Source organism: Citrus clementina, unplaced genomic scaffold, assembly GCF_000493195.1.
Source record: "Citrus clementina cultivar Clemenules unplaced genomic scaffold, Citrus_clementina_v1.0 scaffold_3, whole genome shotgun sequence".
Classification (NCBI taxonomy): Eukaryota; Viridiplantae; Streptophyta; class Magnoliopsida; order Sapindales; family Rutaceae; genus Citrus; species Citrus x clementina.
In genome coordinates, this window is record NW_006262339.1 from 8486051 (window position 1) to 8508242 (window position 22192).

A 22192-nucleotide genomic window follows, 5' to 3' on the forward strand; every position below is an offset into this window, starting at 1 on the left:
TTTTCAAGTAACAAATTAATAGAAAAATTAAGTGGAAAACAATATGAAACTCAAAATTCAATATTTATGTAGAAAACTCTAAATTTATAGAAAAACCATGGTCATTGTCAAAAGACAACAAAAAACAATTACTATGTAAAAAATAGTTACAACCACATTTTCAGAAAAAAAATTTCTCACTCAGACCCTAATACACCAAAAATAATAAGGTTCCTAATACTCACTCAATGCTTAACTCGCATTAGATTGTTTAGCTCTCTAAATTTTGAATGCTTCTCGATAACATGTTCTTCTTCCTCTCTTCCTTTTATATGCAAAACTTGTCTATAATCAGGGCAAATTATTCAAGGAAGGCACTGAATTTTGGCTGCTTTTCTTGACTTCTTGAAAGACACCAACTTTTGGCTGCCTTTCTTGCCTTCTTCCTTTCTATTTTTAATCACACTTTCAACATCGTGGAACTGTTATCTTGAATGTTAACGAATTTGAATTGAAGCTATATGATATTTTAAGAGTTTCAATGCATTAATGTACTGCCAGGCATATATTGCTCTAGTTAATTTATTTAATTCGGAACTCTTTCACATACTTTGACCTAGAATATTATACTTCTATGTTCTTACAAGCATAACATTATTTTTGTTTTGGTATCAGCATGGAAAGAATCCTTGAACGATATGAGAGGTATTGTTATGCGGAGAGGCAGCTTCAAGCAAATGAGATTGAACCAAATGTATGCCACCTATTTTATGGCCAAATTCGAAATTCATGAGTTCTTTTCTAAAAGCATCTCGAAACAGTATTGGCATATTGTACTTTATTGTTCGAGCTATATGTTAACAATGCCATATATAATATATATTGTCACAGGGAAACTGGACATTGGAATATTCCAAGCTTAAAGCTAGGATGGAGGTTTTACAAAGAAATCAAAAGTATGCACATGAACGCAAGTTTTCGAATAAATCAATTAAACTATTAATGACATATGTAGTCGTGATATATAATATCTCCAGGCATTTCATGGGAGAGGATCTTGCAGACTTAAGTCTCAAAGAGCTTCAAAGTGTAGAGCAGCAGATTGATTCTGGTCTTAAACTCATTCGATCAAGAAAGGTGATTTCACTATAAAGTATAAGCTTTCATTGTTTGGTCCATTAAACATGCAACTGATTAAATCAGCTTTCATTTGCAGAACCAACTCATGCTTCAATCCATTTCAGAGCTTCAGAAAAAGGTGAGGCCGAACCGCATAATCTTCTTTAATTTTTAATTGTTGTTCATGCAAAACATCTATATGCGTAGGATGTGTGGAGCCTAATTATAGTCTTGACACTGAAGCATTCATGCATGGACTTGAAATTTATTAGTAAGGGTATATTGGGGGTTTCCTTCATGCATTAGGATCCATGTTTGTGAGATTGTCTTGTAAACTCTTCTTATCTTGGTGAACATTGTTAAGGCAATAATCCCACATGATCTAAGATTGAGTATATTAAGTTTGGGCAACTTTGTTCTCTTAAAGGTAGCTTTTCGTATGAGCTAGTTTTATGGGATACTAAATTGTGCTGGAGTCAAACTCTTGCACAAATGGACTAATAATATCTTACCATGTGACATGAACTAGGAAAAAAGAGACTTGAGCAACCCTCAACTTTTGACCTAACTTTTAATTATAAGTTAAGCCGAGTTAGAGCCATGGGCTTCTGTAAAGTTTTGCAGCAGTAGCTTTTGTGGTTAAAGTGAACTCCTATAAAGGATTAGGGAGTTTAATCCTTAACAATATGTATAGGTGAGCTTTAGTTTTCAGCAAAGTTGTTTCATAGGTTTTTATAACTTCATTTACTTATATGTACAGGACAAGTTATTGAAAGAGCAAAACAACTTGCTTGCAAAGAAGGTACACTTTCGCAATTCTCAAATATCAGCCCTCTAGCTATATATATATATATATATATATATATATATATATATATATATATATATATATAAAATATCCATTTTGTTTCTGACAAATCTTTGCGTACTTTATACATAATTTGATTAATTGAAACAAGGTAAAAGAAAAGGAGAAGCTATTGAGCCAAGAGGCGCAGTGCAGGGAACAGCAGCAGCAGCTAAATCATGACTGGAACTCATCCAATGTTCATCTAATGCAGACATTGACCAATAGGTCACTCTCTATGGCTCTCTCTTTAATTAATTTCTGCGCCATCAATCAATAATCACATTATTAGAGTACTAAAAATGTGGCAATATTTCTAATACGCTGCATGCATGCAGCTCTTACCAAATGGGAGGGGGCAGCGGAGAGGAGGATGAGGATACTCCGACAGGACATCGAGCTAACGCTCTGCTGCCCGCTTGGATGCTTCGTCACCTTCATTAATAATTTACAGATCATGAGTTCTTGATTACTATCAGTATGTGCGATTCATCTTTTGCTTAATGAAATTTAGCAGAACAAGAAATTTATATATGCATATGGACGAGCACTCATCTTAACATGTTATATTATATGTCCAGAGCTGTAAAAAGGTTTGTTTTATGTACCATTGATACTTTGTATAAGGGTATGTACACCATTTCAATATCCACTTTCAGCTTGCATGTAATCTTCTATGTTATAATGGACTGAATCACCGAAGATTTATAGTATTGGATGGTTATTTGAATGATTAGAAATTCAATACATGCTAATTCTTAATGATGTATTAGACTATGTTGTGCGAGAATTTCCAGTCAAAGAAGAGGTTATTAGTTTTGGAGACTTCTTTCTTACTTTGTATTTTGTTTTGATTTGGCTTCTTGTCTGGAGTTTCATTATTATTTAGGCAAGGACGCAAGGTAGTCTTATTCGAGTAGTTTTTTTAGTCCATGTAGATAGCATAACATGGGTCCTTGGTATTTATTTGAGCTTTAGAGATTTGTTAATTGAATTATTATGAATAACTATAGGATTCAATTTTATTTTTGTTATTTTTCTGTATTCGTTCATCCAACGAGATCAAATATGCTAAATTCTGGCATTTTGTGAATCATCAGAAATTTAGTTTATTTATTTTTATTATTTTATAAAGAATGATAGTATTTAAACCCATCCAAATACCCTACGCACTCATTTTTTTAAATTATTTTTATTACTTAAAATTACTATCATGGACACTAGTACAGAACTAAATTATTTTTATACTGCTCCTTACACCCCATTTTCAAACACTCTTGTAATCCAATTAAAACTAAAGTGCTTTCAACTCAAATATGTTTTACAGTATTGACAATTAAAGATAGAACAATGGGTTGGATGGCACGTGGCACTGTATGGGTATGTTTTGGTGGGGCACGCAGCACGGCATGACACGAACGCGGGCTGGGCCGAGTTTAGAATTTTAGGCACGCGAGCCTTAAAAGCATAGTACGTGAAAAAATCCCACAATAAGCACGCTTCACTCTTTATTAAAAATAAATTTAAAATTTTATGATTTTACAAATATCTTGAAATTGAATCTTTTAAATTCATTTAATTCTTAAGTTTAAAAAAATACTATAATTGATTTATGTTTATAATTTATTAAATAAATAATTGATATAATGATTTTAATAAATAAAATTATAAATATCATAATTTTATAAATATGTATTAATATTATTGTGAACTATGATATACGACTCTATGTAAGTCCAAGTTAACAATTAAGTTAACTTTTAAGAAAAATTTATTATTGTTGTTGTTATTAAGTATTAAAAAAGAATTCTAATACCATAAGGTCAAATTTAGTAATTAATATTATATTCTCTTACTACTATTAGTTATTATTATTGAATATGGACTTGAGTTTTGAATTTTCAATTCTATTAAATTTGAATAAAGGTACACAGACCCAAAAAAAGTATATAGGCTTGAAAAAATATGCCGACAACTTGGCATGTACTCTTAAAAAAATTTTAAAAAAATTTATTAGGTTTTTTTTTCTTAGCCACAACACGTATGGGGATGACACATGTGGGGCTGGGCTTAAGCAAAAAAAATTGACACGGCATAGCACGAGCACGTATGAGCCTTTATTTAATGGCCGGCCCATTGGGCATATCTATTGGTGATATAATGGAATTGCCGAAAATAAAATTAGTTACCACACCTTAATCTCAATTTCTACTAGCAAAAAAACCCAAAAACAAATGTTCAATTTAGTTTAACTAAAGCAAGTAATCGTGAACCAGTGATTTTTGGTCTAGTGAAAGAACTATTGCACTGATAATATAAAAAAAAATAATTCAAGACTCTATAAAATATTATGGATAGGGTTAGTTATATAGTACTATGAAAGCCTTAAATTAAAAAGTTCACACCGGATTGCTGACGGACATTGATTAGCTATGGAGTTCATTAATTGATTTATTTCTTATTTAGGCATGGAAATTAATAGATTAAGGACAAGTGAAAGATCAAGCTTCATGATTCTGACTTGTATCACACAACTGCAAATTCAAGCATAATTTATTAATTTGTACGGTTAAATCTATTCAATTCCAGCATGTGTTTATTGCCTGAAATGGTGATATCAAACTTTTTACAGTTAAATGGAGCCGAATATATTAATTAAAATTAATTAGCTGCCAGCATTTAATTTTTTTTATCCTATTCATTCCAGTACTGCGCTTTCAATGGCTGTGCAAGTAGATTTGATGGGGTTTATTTAGTAAACAATGGCTAAAGAATTTAATTAAATGAGGACATATTTGTAATTGGAATTAGAGTAGGTGTACGGAGTAAAATTCCAAATTTTAAATCTAATAGTGAATTTATTAAATAAAGAGACACGACGGGTATTTTGATAGGTTCAAATATCACTAATTTTTTTAAAAATTACTGAAATATCAAAAACATCTCTTACTTACACATTATCATACATCAATCTACTATTTCACTTATGAACGTCCTAATTAAGCGGATCCCTTATAAACAGCCCATGCGGCATAAGTAGTTGAATTTGCCATATGAAGTTGGTATTATTATTTCGCTCACATAAGATTCAGTGACAAATAATCAACGTTCACGGCTGAAATAGTTAACAAAAATCCAATTCCAAACTGTGAACTACCATGCTTTGGCTCCATCCGTATCAGCATTAATTAAAGATTGCTGCAAAATATGTAAACGGCCAATCTTTGTATCCCAATGAGAGTCATCCAATCTTGACTAGGTATCTTTCCCCAAGTGTTTTTCAGCCTCCGCATTTTTGCAGTGCATGCCCATTATTCAAAGGGATAAGAAAAGGGGGGCTAGCTAAAAATGGCTCCGAAAAGGGTTTGTAGATTTGTGGCTTGCACGTAAAAGAAGTCGGAGAGAATTGAGGAATAAATGCAAGCCAGTCATGATCGCATACAAACATAAATTGAATTCGGCCGAAAATATTGGAGACAGTTGGATTAAATTAAAATTTCTTGATGGTCCAATTAAACAATGACAGAATCTTGATGTGGTGACACGTCTATCAGCAACACTTCATGCGGAAAAAAAAATAAAAATAAAAAATAAAAAAACATGATAGATACCGCACATGATGCATGAAAAGTGAAAACTGATGTCATCTCCTTAATCAGTTTTCTATGTGTAGCTAATTATCAGTCTTATATTATTATTAATAGCACATGAATGCTGTTGTAGCAAGATTTGACAACTAATCCTGAAGGTTTGGAATAGCTCCACCGTAGTAGTCATTTCCAATTAATAATTATGAATCCTTTTTCTTCTTCTTCTTCTTCTTCTTGTGTGCAATAATGGAACGCAAAAAGAATGATTCTTGACATAAAATAATCAATTTGTTATCATATACCAGCATTATAATTAGAGTCCATATAAAACTTAATTATCTCATTCCCTTTTCAAAAACCTTCACCACCTACCAGAGCAATAGCCTTGGCAAGAATGCTAGACCAATTTTTAAAATGATTTCAACATTCGTTCAAAAAGATCCCATAGATTCATATGCTTGATCTTTCAAAAAAAATGAAACAGCAAGAGACCACTCCCTAAAACTATTCTAGAAAACGAGTCAAAATCATTAATTATTTCATTTTTAACAAATTGGCAAACTCCACGACTTAAAAGCAATAAGATTCAAGACGCCAACCTATGCACAGTTTCATTCATGGCCAGCACGTTCAATCAAGAAAAGCCCCACCACACAGAAATCAAAAGAAACAAACAAGAATAACGTTGACCAAACATATACATTAACACTTAAAAGTCAAACATATAATTGCAGCATTATTGAACATTCGTCTATATAAATTGCTAGCTAGCCAGCTACGTTCCCACACCAAGTTAAAGAAAATTATGGCCAAGTCGCATAGCAGATCTCCCAGACTGTCCATCAGTCGCTCCATTTCTCGTGTTCGGGTGCATTCGCCGTCTCTTCAACGTAAAAAAGTGTCTAAAAATTCCGTTGAAACTGATCAAAACGTCGAGTTTTTGGGCGGCGGCAACGCTGAGGAGGTCGAGTATGTAGGCAATGAATCATCAGGAAGTGAGAGGTATGGCAACAAGGTGATGGTTGTGGCTGATTCGAGTCTTGATGCTAAGGGAGCTCTTGAATGGGCGTTATCACACACTGTTCAATGCCAAGATACCATCGTTCTTTTATATGTTATTGCCAAGTCTTCCAAACAAGGTTGTCAGCTTAATTGATTTCATTTTAATCACTTTAATTGCATTGCAAGAAGTAATTAAGTGCAAATTTATCTGATTAATTTGATGTGTTTCGGCTTCTGGGACAGTTAAGGAGACCAAAGGGAAGAAGCTTTACTTAAGGGCTTATGAAAAGCTTCATTCCATGAAAAGTACTTGCCAATTGAAGAAGCCTGGGGTAAGTGATTTTCAATGTAGACATTGGAAAATGCTAACAGAATTAAGTTTGTAGACAAGTCAACAATTATTATTATTATTATTATTTTTCTTGAAATGTCCTTGTCTGCCATTATAATTCTTTTCATACAAATCATTGCAACAAGTCAACAAATGGCCAAAATAATTGAATCCATATGCAGCATCAACCAAAAAATTAATAAATTACGAAACTCATTTTTAAGCCACATATGTTTATCCCATTGCATGTCAAAATTTTATACATTCAACTTTTGATTTTTTGATGTGCTTTATTGTTGCTGTTTCCCAACAGGTGCAAGTTGAGATAGCAATAACGGAAGGGAAAGAAAAAGGACCCATAATTGTAGAAGAAGCAAAGAGGCAGAATGTGTCACTGTTGGTTCTTGGGCAAAGGAGGAAATCAATTGTATGGACATTGATGAATAGATGGTCAAGCAAGAAGAAGGCTGTAGGTGACATTGCTGATTACTGCATCCAAAATTCTTCACGCATGACAATCGCCGTGAGGAGGAAGAGCAGCAAGCTTGGTGGCTACTTGATTACCACTAAGCGTCACAAGAATTTCTGGCTTTTGGCTTAGTAATGTTTAGTACAATTTGTTTACTGAATTTTTTTGCTTGCTGGAGTAATTGTGTGTACTTGGTACATCAAATTGTATGAGTGACGCATCAGCAGGTAATTCTCAAGGGATCTTTCCTTTATTTATTGTTTGATATCACATTCAGTCAAGTACCTCTCAGCTTTCCTAATGAATGAAAGCTAGAAAAATGCATACTGAGAATATACCTTAATAATAGGAATGACATACAGCTGATTCTTTTTCTTCCCTGTCACAAAGTTGAGAGAGATCCAGATGATTTACAGACTATGTTCATTGCTAACACCATGAAGGTTGGAAGCATTTGAATTTGTAGATTGAACCCGAAAATATGCAAAAAATTCAATGAATTTTAGGTTGTCTTTCTCATTGGCGAAAACAGAAAATACCACATCATAACCTAGAAGCTTCACCGAGGAAAATGATTTGCATAAAACTGAAAATTCTGAATTACAATTTACAAGTGAAATTTCCATTTTGGTAGATGCACATAGCCCAAAAATCAAATCAAGAACAAAAACCACAAACATTGACGGCTTTAAGATTTCAACAATTTCTTCATCCGCACTTATTATTTACTGTCCGTTTTACAAATAAAACAATTATTTATTGCAACTGTACAAATTGAGCACATGGAACCACTGATTCCCTCATAGGCATTCAGGGATGAAGGAATACCCCACTATATCAACATTTTCTTCCTCACCTTCCCTTGCCCCCACTTTCTGCGTATTTGCTTTTACTTGTACTTTTTAAGTCCCTAAATTTCTATCACTTTATAGCTTTGAATCAATCAACTAAGACCTACACTAGTTCACAAATTCCAAGTACAGAAGTCTTGTTACAGTACCTTTTGACGTGGCTCAAATATATAACCATGCCTATATGCAATTCGATGAAGCTGATCATACCCAGCAAGAACTCCAGCCCCGGCCACACCAAGAAGCATATTTGCAGTAACCCCTCGATACAGTGCTCTGAAACCCTCAAGTTTAATGATCTCACGTAACGCGTGTGCAGCACCGTCATACTTAATGGGTTGTCCAGAAGTAAGCATCATTCTCCGTCGCAGAGTGTCAAAGGGGTAGGCACAAACCCCAGAGACACTGGTGATGCTCCAACCCAACAGAAAACTAGCAAAGAAATTCCCCTGCAAACAAGTGAATAGCTTAACTTAGAGTATAAAAGGCTGGAATTGTTTGCCCGGTATGACCAAGAAACTGACAGCACAATCTCCTACCATGCATGCACTTATGCATAAGACTAAGAAATAAGTAACTTAAGATAACAAATTATCATAAGGACGATTATAGCAACAACTATACGATGAATCTTGTAAGAAGTCTAAAATGTGATGTTGAAAACCACTTGGCTGTTATTTTATTTATAATAGGATATAAACTGAGAGGGCCCACATGTTATCAGCCTGCAGCAGTATCCATCTGTATAAACATCCATGTATATACATTAAAACCATGTTTCAGCTCAAAGTCTGAACTACATTCAACACTTCTTGAGCAGACAGCTACCATGAAATACATGGCTACAAGTTTAAGTTAATTAAGATGTAGAAAGTTACCTCTAAAGGCCCCACCAAAATGATGGGCTTCATTGTGTCATAGAGTCCAAAATACATGCCGCGATAAAAAGTGATTCCAATTATTGAAACCCCAAATCCCCTATAAAGGCCCCCTATTCCATCACTTGACAATGTTTTACTGTACACATCTAGTAGCCCTTTAAACTGACGTTGACCACTGATAAGGCACTCCCTCGCGTCAGTGCCTAAACGGGTACGTGCATAATCCAAGTGGTACAGAAATAACGAAGTTGTTGCTCCAGCCGCACTTCCTGATGCTACATTTCCAGCAAACCACTTTATGTAACCATCTTTCTCTTTTGAGCGGCCAAAAAGGTTTTTGAAGTAACCCTTAAATGCAAAGTTAAAAGCCTACGGACAATCGAACATCTGTTCAGTGATAAAATTAGGGAGGTAGTACGGATATAAAAAGTGGGATGAAATCAATACAGACCAAAAGACAGTGTTTCTTAATCAATAAAAACTAGAAAGCTTTCTAGATCTCCTAATTTGTTCTCTTTGACAGTTCAACATGTCATACTTTGCAAAGTTGCATAATCATTCGTAAAAGGAATCTCTTCTATTCTTGCACAACTGGAAGAGTTCAACAATCAAATGGCAATGGAATGAATTATCTTACGGTACACACAAAATATCTGCTATCAGTAATCTTGATTAAACAAGGTGCTTGCAAAAAGCTTGTACTCAGGTCAAGTAAAATCCATCCACATTTCAATGGATCTTATTAAACACTTTTAAAACGTGACTTTCTCATGGAGAAATTACAGAGTTCCACAGTGAACTAGCAAGCGGTGGAAGTCGAATGAATAAATAATTGTAACCAAACTATTTTCATTGAAAAAGTATGCCTCTCAGGTTTGCAAATTGTGAATTGATGTGAACAATGAATCAATGACAGCGTCTTTCCACCCACATGCACAGAAACAGAAAGTTTTAGTTCATGCGTTTGATGAAATTACTGAAGAACTATTTAATTAAGCAATGCTTATAATTGCCGCCTCAATTACATGTTTAAGATCTCTGTCGAGAAAGCCAGTTGAAGGCAAGTGATGAATAATAGAAAGAAAATTATGTTAAATTGAAAAGAAGTTGTGGCAGAGCTCAAAGAAAAAACTCAACAAGCCGGAGATATCTGCGTAAACCTTGCTTGAAAGTTTTCCAAACCAAAACAACCCAAAATACATTCACCAGAAGGTACCAAAGACAAAATGCTAGCCATTTCATATGCTTAATAAGCTTGTACCAGTAAAGCCCATAAATATTGCCTATGTAGAGAAGCCTAGATTTGGATGCCTTAACTAGTTGCTATAGTGAGTTTTTGTAATTAGATTAGTGGGACAGTATCATTGGAAGTTGTTTAAATTTCTTTGGTTTTTAGTGGTATCATGATTCATATATGAAAAATGAATAACTTGCCAAGCTGATGACAACAGTGTGCATCACACAGTTGTGACAAAAAAAGGTTTGACAAATTTCCATCAATCTAACACGCAAAAGTTTTGACGGCAACTAATAAAAAAAGAATTCAATGGACATTGAACTAAATGACATCGTGTTGAAAATGAACACTTTTAGCCCAAAATATCGATATGAATTGCCGTACCTGTTGGTACCAAATGCCAGTTTGCAATCTATAGGAAAATAAAAAGATATGACAGCAAATTGTTAAAGAATAAAAGAATAATACACACAGTCATGTTCTACACACATCCATGTTCTACTCAGCTAAAATCATCACTTTAATATCAACATATTTAAATTAAATCGAATAAAATTTCTCCTATAAAAAACAGAATTTCCAAGATGCTGGTTATGAGAACCAGCTAGTCGACCCGGCAACCCCCATCAAGCTATTCTTAAAGTATGCAGGTGGTCCCAAAAGAGAGGATATGAATTCAGTCGCTTTTATGAGAAAAATTGCACGTTTGTCTACAAATAAAGACTATCAATAAAACATTTTGGCTAACTAATTCTCATCAACATCTCCATGGAAAAATGGGGCACATACTTTCAAATCAAAATTCAAGATGCCAACCTAGGAAATCCACTCTTTAAGAAAAAAGATCAAACAGCAGGCTCATATAGAAGAGAAAATCACAATACCTGAGTGGGGAAATATCGTATGACATTGGCCTGGTTACCTCTCCAAAAGGACAGCAGACCATCCTCTCTCAAGACCCTCCTAAAGCAATCACCAACACCCATATAAGGCCTCCTGAGTTGACCTCTCTTAATCATCTCTCCTTGATTTTGTAACAAAAGCTTCACTCTCTCAATTGGCGCTGCAGCACTCTTCGCCATAATTGCTGCAGCGCCTCCCATTACAAAATCTGTAGAAAATCTCTCAGATGTTTTTGTCATTTCCAATTGCTCTCTATGCAGCCTGTGGTTATAAAGAAGGTTACAACTCAAAAAAAAGAGCATGGCGGTAAATACTAAGATAACAAATTTCCCAAAAATCTAAAAGGAAAATACTGAAGACGTCCACAAAAGAATCTTTGCTCTCAATAAATTAAAAACTCATCACCAAAAATAAATTAAATAAACAGTAGTTCTCTACTTGTGGTTCATTCTCCAAAAAGGCTACTATCTATAAAATTAACGTGTGATCCAATATTCATAGAGAAGAAAAAAACTACAAAACTCACGCATCAACCAACCACCCTTGAGCGCACAAAGAAGAATAAGGACACTTAATTCAGACTTCAGTGACCAAGCAAGCCAACAAAATTTAACCAACTTTTTGCAAATTTGACTTGGTACAAATTTAGCAAGAACTTTGATTTAATCAAAATCATCCATATCTAAGTTGAAGCTGGAAACTGCAACCTATACTATTGCAACTAGCTGCTAAATCATATTTCCTAACTAATCGATACATGCCATGAGTACTTCCAAGAACAAAATTTACTTTCATTACTTATTTGAGAGCCATGAATGCTGCAATACCCACAAGCTGAAAAAACTCAATCAATCTAGTGAATTCAATTTGCCAAGCTTCAACACACTGAAAAGCAAGCAAAGTTATGTTTTTTTCAGAGCTTTATATACAGTGGTTCATTCAAATCAACATGAAAGCTGTTACAAGGAAAAAAAAACATAAAAGGGCCACCATAATGCACCATTAAACTCAGTGAAGTAAAATCTAAGAAACTTCATTACTGAAAAACCCACCAAGATTCTCAAGTTTCTAAATTGAATCCCATGAAATAAAAACTCTATGCATTAATGCACAACCGCATTAAATTTAAAAGAAGCGATAAATGAAATTGAAAATAAAAATACAATAACATATAAAGAATAAGAGACGAAAATAACCAGGTTTGTAAATCTCTGTAATCGAGCAAAGCGAAGCGTGAGAGGTTGAGTTGGTAGTTAGAATCGAGAGCCAACTTGGCAAGTTTGAAAGGCAGGGGTTTATTCGTGAAAATTGAGAAACAAAGAAGATAAATTTATAGTGGCTTCCGTAATATTTGTAAAATTGCAGATACTTCCCATAACATTTTTAATATTATTCTTTTTTATCTAAGAGTCTATTTGACACGATGTATTATATTATATTTTATTATTTTAATATAGATATAGTATATTATATTGTATTGCATTAGTAATATAGTATGATAATATTGTATAATATTTGGTGATATACTGTATTGTATTAATTTTTTGTGATTAATTTAAATTATGTATTTAGAAAATAATATTTAGCAGTACTTAAAAAAATACTAAATATATAAGTCTTAAATTTTAGGAATTTAACAATTTTTTTTAGTGTAAATGTTAAAAAAATCATAATTCTTCATAAAGATCAAATGTTATATCCTTTAATTTTCAGAAGCAAAACATTTATTTTCAGTATTTTCTAAATATATAACCTGTTAAATATCGAAACAAATAATTTAATCAAATAATCTCCAAATAATATAACAACAAAAATAAATAGTTAAAATCTACAAGATTAGTTCAAAAGTCATTTTAGAATGATAGAATAAAAGTTCATATACACCACAAAAATAATCACAAAATGATAAAGTGACACAATTGTTATAACATATTCAATAACAAAATAAATTGTGCTAAATAATCCAACTATCCAAGTAAGAGTTCTGAAACATGTGTAATAATATTTTTATATTATTATTAATTTTAAATTAATATTATTAAAATTTATTCATATTTAAATATTTATTATTTTTATATTAAATTATTTAAAAATAATTAATTTTTATATATTAATTATATTACAATAATTAAATAATGTAATGTTATATTATATTTTATATACTATTTGAGTATTTATTATTAATCAAATTAAATTATAAATTTATTAATAAATTATAATGTAAAAGTAAAAAAATAATATTATATTATAAATTAAAATATAATATAATATTATTGAATAATAAATTATTAAATTATTAATTTATAATAATAATTATAATGTAAAATAATAAATAAAATTAATATTATATTAAATTAAAAAAATTATATTTATTATTATTGTAAAGTAAAAAAAAAAAAAAGACAAGCTACTGCGGCAACTACCACGTTAGCACACCCCCCAAGAGCAAGCACAATGAGTTTCAATCAATTCTCAAATATGTGATTGGTTTAATTTAATATTGGATCCACACCAAATACTATGCAACATCACATACCAAACATATCCTAAAAGAAATCGATACAGATTATAGAATACCCAAAATTATACATATAATAAATTCCGTAAGAAGTATAGAAAATTGTTTTCGTGTGTTTGAAACGAGTAGCACATTAGTACATTAAAACATCCATAATTGATTTATTTATAAGAGCGTAAACAACTAGTTAAATTACATTGAACTTACTAATATAATATCCTTGGAGAAATAAGATACTTCATGATCGATATCTCCATCAACCGACAACGTGCATGAGAAGTAGATCTCCAACAACAATTTCTTTGTAACTCTTTTACATTATCTGGGTTGTCTCTTTCAGTTGGTCCTTCGATCTTCTGCGGTATGAAATTCTTCAAATATTAGTGGTAGAGACTTCAATACGTAAAAAATGTAAAAACTAACAACAACAAAAAAAAGAGAGTTGTTGATTGGGCCAGTTTTTTTTACGATGCCAAGGGGAGCATATGAATAATATTCTCTCATTATGTTTTTTGTATATAGATTTGATTTACTGCATGTCTGAGATGACATTGTTTCTTTGTATATAAATTTGATTTTTGGTATGTCTAAGATACTCGTTTATCCATATATTTTAAGTTAAGTATCTATTTAATTTTTATATTTAAAACAATACTTTAAGAAACTCCTGTGGTTAAATATGTTACATTCTTACCGTTATTTTTTTACTTTCTTTTACAATAATACCCTTTCAACAATATTCTTAGGATATTTATAAAAAGAAAAAAATGATAATTTATCAAATTAACCTTAACAATAATATAAAAATTAATTTATTTTTAAGATTAATTTTAAAAAAATTAATTTTTTAAAAAATAATTATTAGTAAGATTGCTGCAATAATGTTAAACAATACTTTAACTTGGCTGATATTAATTTATTTATAAATAATTGTTAGCAAAATTGTTGCATAAATACACAAAAATACTAGTTGTTACATAGTGATATTTATAGATTAATTTACTGGTGAATAGCTATTGGTTAATTTGCTGATCAACTTTTTTATAGATGAATTAATTAATCTCAAGAATCTTATTCGAAGGGTGTTATTGTAAAAGAAAAATAAAAAATAAAGGAAAAAATGTAACATATTTGACTATATTGGTGTCTTGAGTTATTCTTTAAAATAAATGGACTCAATGAATACTTAAATTAAAATATAAAGATTAAACAAACATTTACCTTTTTAATCAGGGGAAAAATATCAATCCAATACATTTGGCTGAAAGTGAAGCATATATACCTCCTAGCAAGTTCTCTTCGTAGCGGTGCACAAACCACACCAAATTTAAATTGTGAACAGAAGCTTGTTAATGCAGTATTGTTTAAGATTTGTGCCGCTGCATTAAAGAAAATAACAAGAATTTGAGGTAGGACAATCCAAAAAAAAATTTGTGGTGAGGTTATCAAATAATGGGAAATTGAGGAATGGCTAGGCCTTCAAGAAAATAAGGAAACTTTAAAATTATACTTCATTGTCAAGCATAAAACTATAAACAAACCCTAGTCTTCTAGATTGTCAACTTTGGTTCCACTTTTTCTCTTTACCAATTGAGGTAGAAAAAGGGAGGGAAAAAATGCAAAAATAGAAAGTACCCTATAGAGAATCACATATACGATACAAATACAAAAACTCAAGATTAAGGATCAGTTTAGGATTGCAGTGATTGATGAAATAAATTGCTTATGTTATATGGATGAAATAAGTATTTATTTAAAAGAGTAGTTTGTTGTTTAGTAAACTGTGTTATTATGATTGCAATGAGTTTGGAAAATAGAGTAGATGCATTTGATAAATTTTAATATAAAAGTGTTGTTTTATTATATAATAACTAAAATAGGCAAAGTTTAAATTGCCTTTATTTATATATTGGATTTATAAAAGAAATAAGATATAATTGTCTTTTTGTTAAAATATTAAAGTTGTAATATGATCTTTAAAAGAGCAATTCTTACCTACTTTTAAAAGTTGTTATCAAAGTAGAGAATCTTATAAAATAAGTAACTTTTAAAAAAAATTACCAAGTATCATTTTTGTCAAAACTTATGAAATAAACCACTTAAAGCGTTTCAATCTCAATTCTAAATGGGACTTTAATTTATTTACTATGAAACATATTGAAATTACAATATTATATCAATGATTATTTTATTTATTTTTTTTTATGAAGGAAATGTCATTAAACAAGAGGAATAGCCAACATGGGATATAACCATAGAGGTGGAACATCCCTCCACTCTCCAGGACCTGACATAGAACCCCCCACCCTAGCTACACTGTGGGCAGCGGTGTTCGCAGATCGACGCACAAAAGAGAATCCCACTTCTCCAATTAACTGAGCTAAATCTCTACAATCCGCAATAATTAAACCAAAACCATTAGAACTATCAGATTGAGAAATTAAAGCAGAATATACATTTAAACAATCTATCTCGATAATAATTTTAGATAACTGTAGATGCTTTATCCAGCTAAGTGCCTCACGGACAGCCAACGCTTCAGCCTCACGAGGGTGGAAAAAACCAGGGAAACTCTGACACTTCGCTGCAATAAAACCACCTCCTGAGTTTCTGATCACCCCTTCAAAACTAACTCTTCCCTGAGATCTAAATACCCCTGCATCTACATTACATTTCAGCCACCCCACAGGAGGCTGGCCCCAACATACCGAGCCGTGACCTAACTGGACATCTTCTGCAAAAGTGAAAGCTCTTCTTTTAGCTTCTTGCCATTGGAACAGACAATGGCCAGCAGCATTTACCAGCCTTTGAGCTCGACTACAATGATCATTCCACACCTTATCATTTCGATTAAACCAAAGCTTCCAACACAACATCACAGCTAAGTTACAATCTTCCTTACAGCAGCGAGTAAATATTTGCTCAAACCAATCAATCAAAGAAAAACATCTCCCAAAAGTGCCAATAGAAGACAATAACCAGCAAGAGTGAGCAAAAGAGCACTCCACTAAACAATGCAACACATACTCATTTGCAGTATTACAGATGGAGCAAATAGAGGAAACCTCAACCTTTCGAGTCCGCAAGTTATCAGCAGTAGGTAGTACATTCATCAATGCACGCCAAAAGAAATGTTTAACCTTACCTGGAATCTCCAACCCCCATAAGCGTTTCCACACCTTACTGCTTGACACATTAGTTTCAGAATTCTGCAGTTTATAACAGCTTCTAACTGTAAATTGCCCCTTAGAATCTGCCAGCCAATACCAGCGATCTGCATTCTGTCTAATGCTGAGAGGCACCTGCAAAATAAGACCAGCATCCCTTGAATTGAAGACATCCGTAATTAAATCATAATCCCAACTCCGTTGTCCTGGAACCATAAGACAATCCACCGTAGCTGTTGCAAGACTTTCATCCAACTCTGATGTAATAAAGCCATTGTGAACATCAGGAAGCCAAGGGTCCTTGGAAAGCTGAGCCTGCTGCCCATCCCCAATTTGTATGTGACTTCCTTTCACAACAACATTCTTGGCAGCCATAAGTGACCTCCATGTATAGCTCGGATTAAACCCAACAGAAGCATCAGTAAAAGAAGTTCTAGGATAATATCGGGCCTTGAGGATCCTTGCTACAAGAGAGTGCGGATAAGTCATAAGTTTCCAACATTGCTTCTCGAGCATGGCTATATTAAAGTCATGTATTTTTTTGAAACCAATGCCCCCAACAGACTTCGGCTTACACATTGAATCCCATCGAAGCCAATGAATACTTTTACCTCTATTCCTCTTATTTCCCCACCAATAGGAGTTCATCATAATCTCCAGTTCCTTACACAAGTCCAGAGGCAGAAGGTATATGTTCATGGCATAATTTGGAAGGGTCTGGGCAACTGTTTTCAGCATGACTTCCTTCCCCGCCCTACTCAGAAATTTCTGACCCCAACCTTGAAGCCGCTGCCAAACTCTCTCTTTAATAAAATTAAATACAATACTCTTTTTTCTACCGATCTGTGAAGGCAGCCCCAAATAAGTTCCATGATTGGCAGTAAAAGGAACTTCCAGAATGCCACACACCTAGCTAATAGAATCCTCATCCATGTTTGCACTGAAAGAGATTGACAATTTATTCAAATTCACCTTCTGCCCTGATGCAGCTCCATAAACAGCCAGCAAACTTTTCATAATTCGAGCTTCATTGTGATTGGCCTTAAAGAAGAGAAAACAGTCATCAGCAAAAAATAAGTGTGATACTGCAGGGGCCCTCCTTGCCACTTTAACCCCATGAATGAATCCCGCCCTTTCACGATTACGAATTAAGGAACTTAGCCCCTCAGCACATATAATGAATAAATAGGGCGATAACGGATCCCCTTGGCGGAGACCCCTCCTTGGAACAATTAGTCCCACTTCTATCCCATTTCTAATCACCCTATAGCTCACAGTAGAAACACACATCATAATAATCTCAACCCAGTCCTCATCAAACCCCATTCTCAGCATCATGAGCTTTAAAAACTTCCATTCAACTCGATCATATGCTTTAGACATGTCGATCTTAAGCGCAGCTGTTCCAGTCTTTCCTTGTTTCTTCCTCTTCAAGTAATGAATTATTTCAGTCGATATTAGAATATTGTCAGTGATTGCTCTGCCCGGAACAAATGCACTCTGGGAATCTGAAATAACTTCACCAAGAACAAGCTTCATTCTATTTGCAAGCATTTTAGCAATAATTTTGTATAGAACATTACATAATGCAATGGGACGCATATCTGTCAAGTGTTCAGGCTGTATATGCTTAGGAATCAATACAATCAAAGTATTATTAAACTTTTCCGAGAAAGCTCGATTCGTAATGTAGCTAAGGCAAGCCTCAGTAACATCTTCCCCCACCATATGCCAAAATTTCTGATAAAATGCTGGATTCATGCCATCCGGCCCCGGGGACTTATCTGGGTGCATACTAAACAAAGCCTCTTTAACATCTAGAGCCGTAAAAGGTTCTAACAATAATTGGTTATGTAATGGAGTGATCCTAGCCTCAACACAAGCTAAAACTGGTTCACAAATGCATCCCCCAGAAGAAAATATATTTTGAAAATATTCAATAATCAATGCATCAATCTCAGAAGGGTTTGAACACCACATACCCTGGTTATTCCGTAGCTTCTCAATTGTGTTTTTCTTCTTTTTCTTAGAAGCTGTAGCATGAAAAAACCGAGAGTTCATATCCCCCTCTTTAAGCCAAAGAGATTTGGCTCTCTGTTTCCAATAGACTTCATGGCTGTGAAGGAGTTCATTGTACTGCTTCCTAGCTTCTGTAAATGTCTCCATCCCTTCTTGATCTCGCCTGCCACGTGATAACGCCATCTGATGTTTGCATTCCACTATGCGTTTACAGAAATCCCAACACAACTTTCCCCCCCATACCGATAAATCCCCTCTACATACTGCTAGCTTATGCTGAATTTGGAAACCAGCAGAAGAGCTCCAACTCCTTTGAACAACATCCTCACATTCCGATTCTCGAAGCCATACATTTTCAAATCTAAACCGTGGGTATCGAGGAGTAAAACCCGAAGGATTCGGGTCCACAAAAATGGGTAAATGATCAGAACATGTTGCCTCCACACTCCAGACCTTTGCCTTTGGGAACAAACCACACCAGGCAGTATTTGCAAAAGCCCTATCTAACCTTTCCTCAACCCATTCCTCTGTTCCACGCGACCTCTCCCAAGTGAATGGATACCCTTCCATCCTCAAATCCACCAACCCAGCATCATCCACAGCCTCTCTAAATCCACGCAACTTCCAATTGGGGTGAGCTCGACTTCCCTTTTTCTCATAATTAAAGAGAAGGTTATTGAAATCCCCTAAGCAAATCCATGGCAGAGAAGAAATGGTAGCAAGGTAGCGAATAAGATCCCATGACTTTCGCCTTCTCGCTGACTCAGGATACCCATAGTAGCCTGTCATACGCCATTGACCCATACCCGCTCTTCTAATTTCTATGTCCACAAAATTCGCTGCATATTTAATTAAGTGAACTTCATAATTTCCATCCCATAGCAAAGCCAGCCCACCACTGCGGCCCACCCGATCCACGACAAATAGATTTTCAAAGCCCAATTTATTTTTAAGACATTCCAACTGATTTCTATAGCAGAGAGTTTCCATTAAAAAGACAAAAGAAGATTTTTTGTGCTTGACCAAATCTGATAATACCTGAACTGTCCGTGGTTGGCCCAGCCCACGGCAGTTCCAGCTAAGAATACTCATTGGGTTCGGTGGGCCCGATTGACAGAGCCCACCGCTAATCCGTTTTTTTGAAATACACTTAACTCCAACATGTGAGAGGCACTACTTTAAGATTCCGAATTTTCTTCCAGCTCTAGATTAGGTCTTCTCCTCTTATTCTCTACAACCACAAGGCCCATCTCAAAATCCTCCTCTCCCTCCTTTGTAGGCCCAGTACCAATTACTTCTTTCCCTTTATTATTACGTTGACTCTTTGCTGGCACCAACATATGGGATGCCTTGTTTAACAACATGGACCCCTCATTCTCGCCTCCATCACTATCACGTAACTTGGCAAGGCCTGATTTAACGGGATGCATGGAATCAATTGCCATATCATCTGCTGATTTCATGCAATTTCCATATTTTCCTTCTCCCGCTTCCGGTGGTGCCAAGCGCAACCATTTCTCACCGGAATTCATGTTATTGCGTCTTGTAGAAGCCTTCATCCATTGTCCATACGGCTTTGTGATGGTACTCTCATGACAATCATAAAGAGATGGACATTGTTTCTCAGTATGTCCAAGCAATCCACATATAAAACAAAATACATGCAAACGCTCATACTTGAAATCTATCCATATCCACTCACTCCCAGATTTCTTCAGCTTCATACGACGTTTAAGTGGTTTCCGAACATCAAGAGATACCCTTATTCTCACATAATTCCTCTAAACCCCCATTAAATTATTTTCATCGGACGCCTGGAATTCCCCAATGTAGTTGCCAATGTTCTGCAGTACTTTCTCAGAAAGGAAACCAATTGGTAGGTTATAGACTTGGATCCAAAAGGATGTGTGGTATAGTGGCACCATTTGGGGTTGTTCTGCTTCACCCAATCTCTTGACAATGAGGATGTGTTGATCAAAAGTCCAAGGCCCTGATTCAAGCACTTTCTGAATATCAATTTCATGGAAAAATTGAAATAGAAATAACGTTGGAGACAAAGCTTTGATACAAATTCCTTTCCCTGGACGCCAGAGAGCTGCCATTGTATTTTTCATAGCCGGGAAATTGATGACCTTTTCCGTCAGGAATCTTCCTACCAAACAAAATCGAAAATCAGCCTTGCCAGCCCTCCCATCATCAACATCTTCTCCCGCTATTATGAGACCCCCCTCATCTTCTTCGGCAATAGATAAAGAAGCATAAATCTCCTCCATGGCCAGTTGCGGCCTTGTGTTTGTAGACGTCATTGATGCAGAATGAAAGCAAACTCTTGAAAAAAGAAAAAACCCTACTTGTCATAGAAAACAAGACAACACATACTTGTCATAGAAAAACAAGACTGCAAGTTGTAGTTATTAAAAATAATAATTTTTAAAAATGAGCATGCAGTTGAAGATGTGCAACCGAAAAAATATGAGTCAACTTTTGGTATGTTATTTGATAGTCATGAGGAAATATTTGAGTTTTACAAAGTGTATGGTTGAAAAAGTATTTAGATTATATCAATGATTATTTATTTATTCATTTTTTTCTCTCGATAGTAGCTCAAGCTCTGCTCTTCCTTTCTAATAGAAGGAAAGTTTCAAATTTCAAACTTCTTGTACAAAACCTACCTAGCCATTTTCATAAAATCATTATCAAAACTAACCATGTAATAAAATTTCTTACCATAATAGCCACATATAACCATTTTGTGTTAAATTACTCTTAAAACAAGCAAAACAAATTCTAAATCCACAAGCACAACATTGCCTACACCATGGTTTTACTAGCTTTGACAACGACTTCCTTTGACTGCGGTGGCTTCCATCAACAACAAACTTCTTCTTTTAATGTTTCAACTTGATTTTATCAAGATTAGGTTGTGTCACATATGGCATATTAGGTGTCCGTTAAAATGTCTCCATGAAGATTATTTCAACTGCGTTGTTAAGTGTGCTGGACATATTCAATTATGTTGTTAAGTGTGCAACAAAGAAATCAAAACATGACAATTAGGGCATTAAGCTCCATTCATATGGGCGTTGGGCTCCATCGTCACCATTCTCACTGCCGATGGTTTCCATCACCCGTAACCAACGTAGTCAATGGAAGCCAGCCAGTACAGGGGATGGCTCCAATTGCCCGCTACCAATTAATGCAGGCGATAGTTTTTGTCACGCGCAACCAATCAACGTGGGTGATGGTTTTCATCGTGCATAATCAACCAAGTGCATTTTA

At 34.3% G+C, this 22192-nt stretch overlaps 3 protein-coding genes across 6 annotated transcripts in view; 2 read left to right on the top strand and 1 right to left on the bottom strand.

The window, feature by feature from the left end:
- Nucleotides 1-2692, top strand: part of LOC18050342 (truncated transcription factor CAULIFLOWER A) — an 11454-nt gene extending 8762 nt beyond the window's left edge. For all 4 annotated transcript variants that reach the window (XM_024188029.1, XM_006440744.2, XM_024188027.1 and 1 more), the window contains exons 3-9: nt 655-733; nt 871-935; nt 1017-1116; nt 1196-1237; nt 1859-1900; nt 2058-2173; nt 2284-2692. In XM_024188029.1, the coding sequence (XP_024043797.1) occupies nt 655-733; nt 871-935; nt 1017-1116; nt 1196-1237; nt 1859-1900; nt 2058-2173; nt 2284-2389 (550 nt within the window). In that variant the 3' untranslated portion in view covers nt 2390-2692. The remainder of the gene's footprint in view (nt 1-654; nt 734-870; nt 936-1016; nt 1117-1195; nt 1238-1858; nt 1901-2057; nt 2174-2283) is intronic.
- A 3586-nt stretch (nt 2693-6278) lies between these two features.
- LOC18050343 lies at nt 6279-7589 on the top strand. Its single transcript, XM_024189198.1, has 3 exons — nt 6279-6674; nt 6781-6869; nt 7182-7589. Exons 1-3 carry the CDS (start codon nt 6341-6343, stop codon nt 7467-7469), a joined length of 711 nt encoding a protein of 236 aa, XP_024044966.1. The 5' UTR covers nt 6279-6340; the 3' UTR covers nt 7470-7589.
- Nucleotides 7590-8031: 442 nt separating this feature from the next.
- On the bottom strand, nt 8032-12543 carry LOC18050344 (ADP,ATP carrier protein ER-ANT1). Its single transcript, XM_006440746.2, has 4 exons — nt 12406-12543; nt 11191-11470; nt 9067-9438; nt 8032-8637 (listed from the first exon to the last, which is right to left on the bottom strand). The coding sequence occupies exons 2-4, from the start codon at nt 11446-11448 to the stop codon at nt 8329-8331; spliced, it is 939 nt and encodes a 312-aa protein (XP_006440809.1). The 5' UTR covers nt 11449-11470; nt 12406-12543; the 3' UTR covers nt 8032-8328.
- Nucleotides 12544-22192: the final 9649 nt, after the last annotated feature.

Coding starts and splice junctions, on each gene's coding strand:
- LOC18050343 (XM_024189198.1), top strand. CDS start 6,341: ATGGCCAAGTCGCATAGCAGATCTCCCAGACTGTCCATCAGTCGCTCC. Junction 6,675..6,780: donor TGCCAAGTCTTCCAAACAAG/GTTGTCAGCTTA, acceptor CTTCTGGGACAG/TTAAGGAGACCAAAGGGAAG. Junction 6,870..7,181: donor GCCAATTGAAGAAGCCTGGG/GTAAGTGATTTT, acceptor GTTTCCCAACAG/GTGCAAGTTGAGATAGCAAT.
- LOC18050344 (XM_006440746.2), bottom strand. CDS start 11,448: ATGACAAAAACATCTGAGAGATTTTCTACAGATTTTGTAATGGGAGGC. Junction 9,439..11,190: donor TACGATATTTCCCCACTCAG/GTATTGTGATTT, acceptor GATTGTCCGTAG/GCTTTTAACTTTGCATTTAA. Junction 8,638..9,066: donor TTTTGGTGGGGCCTTTAGAG/GTAACTTTCTAC, acceptor ACTTGTTTGCAG/GGGAATTTCTTTGCTAGTTT.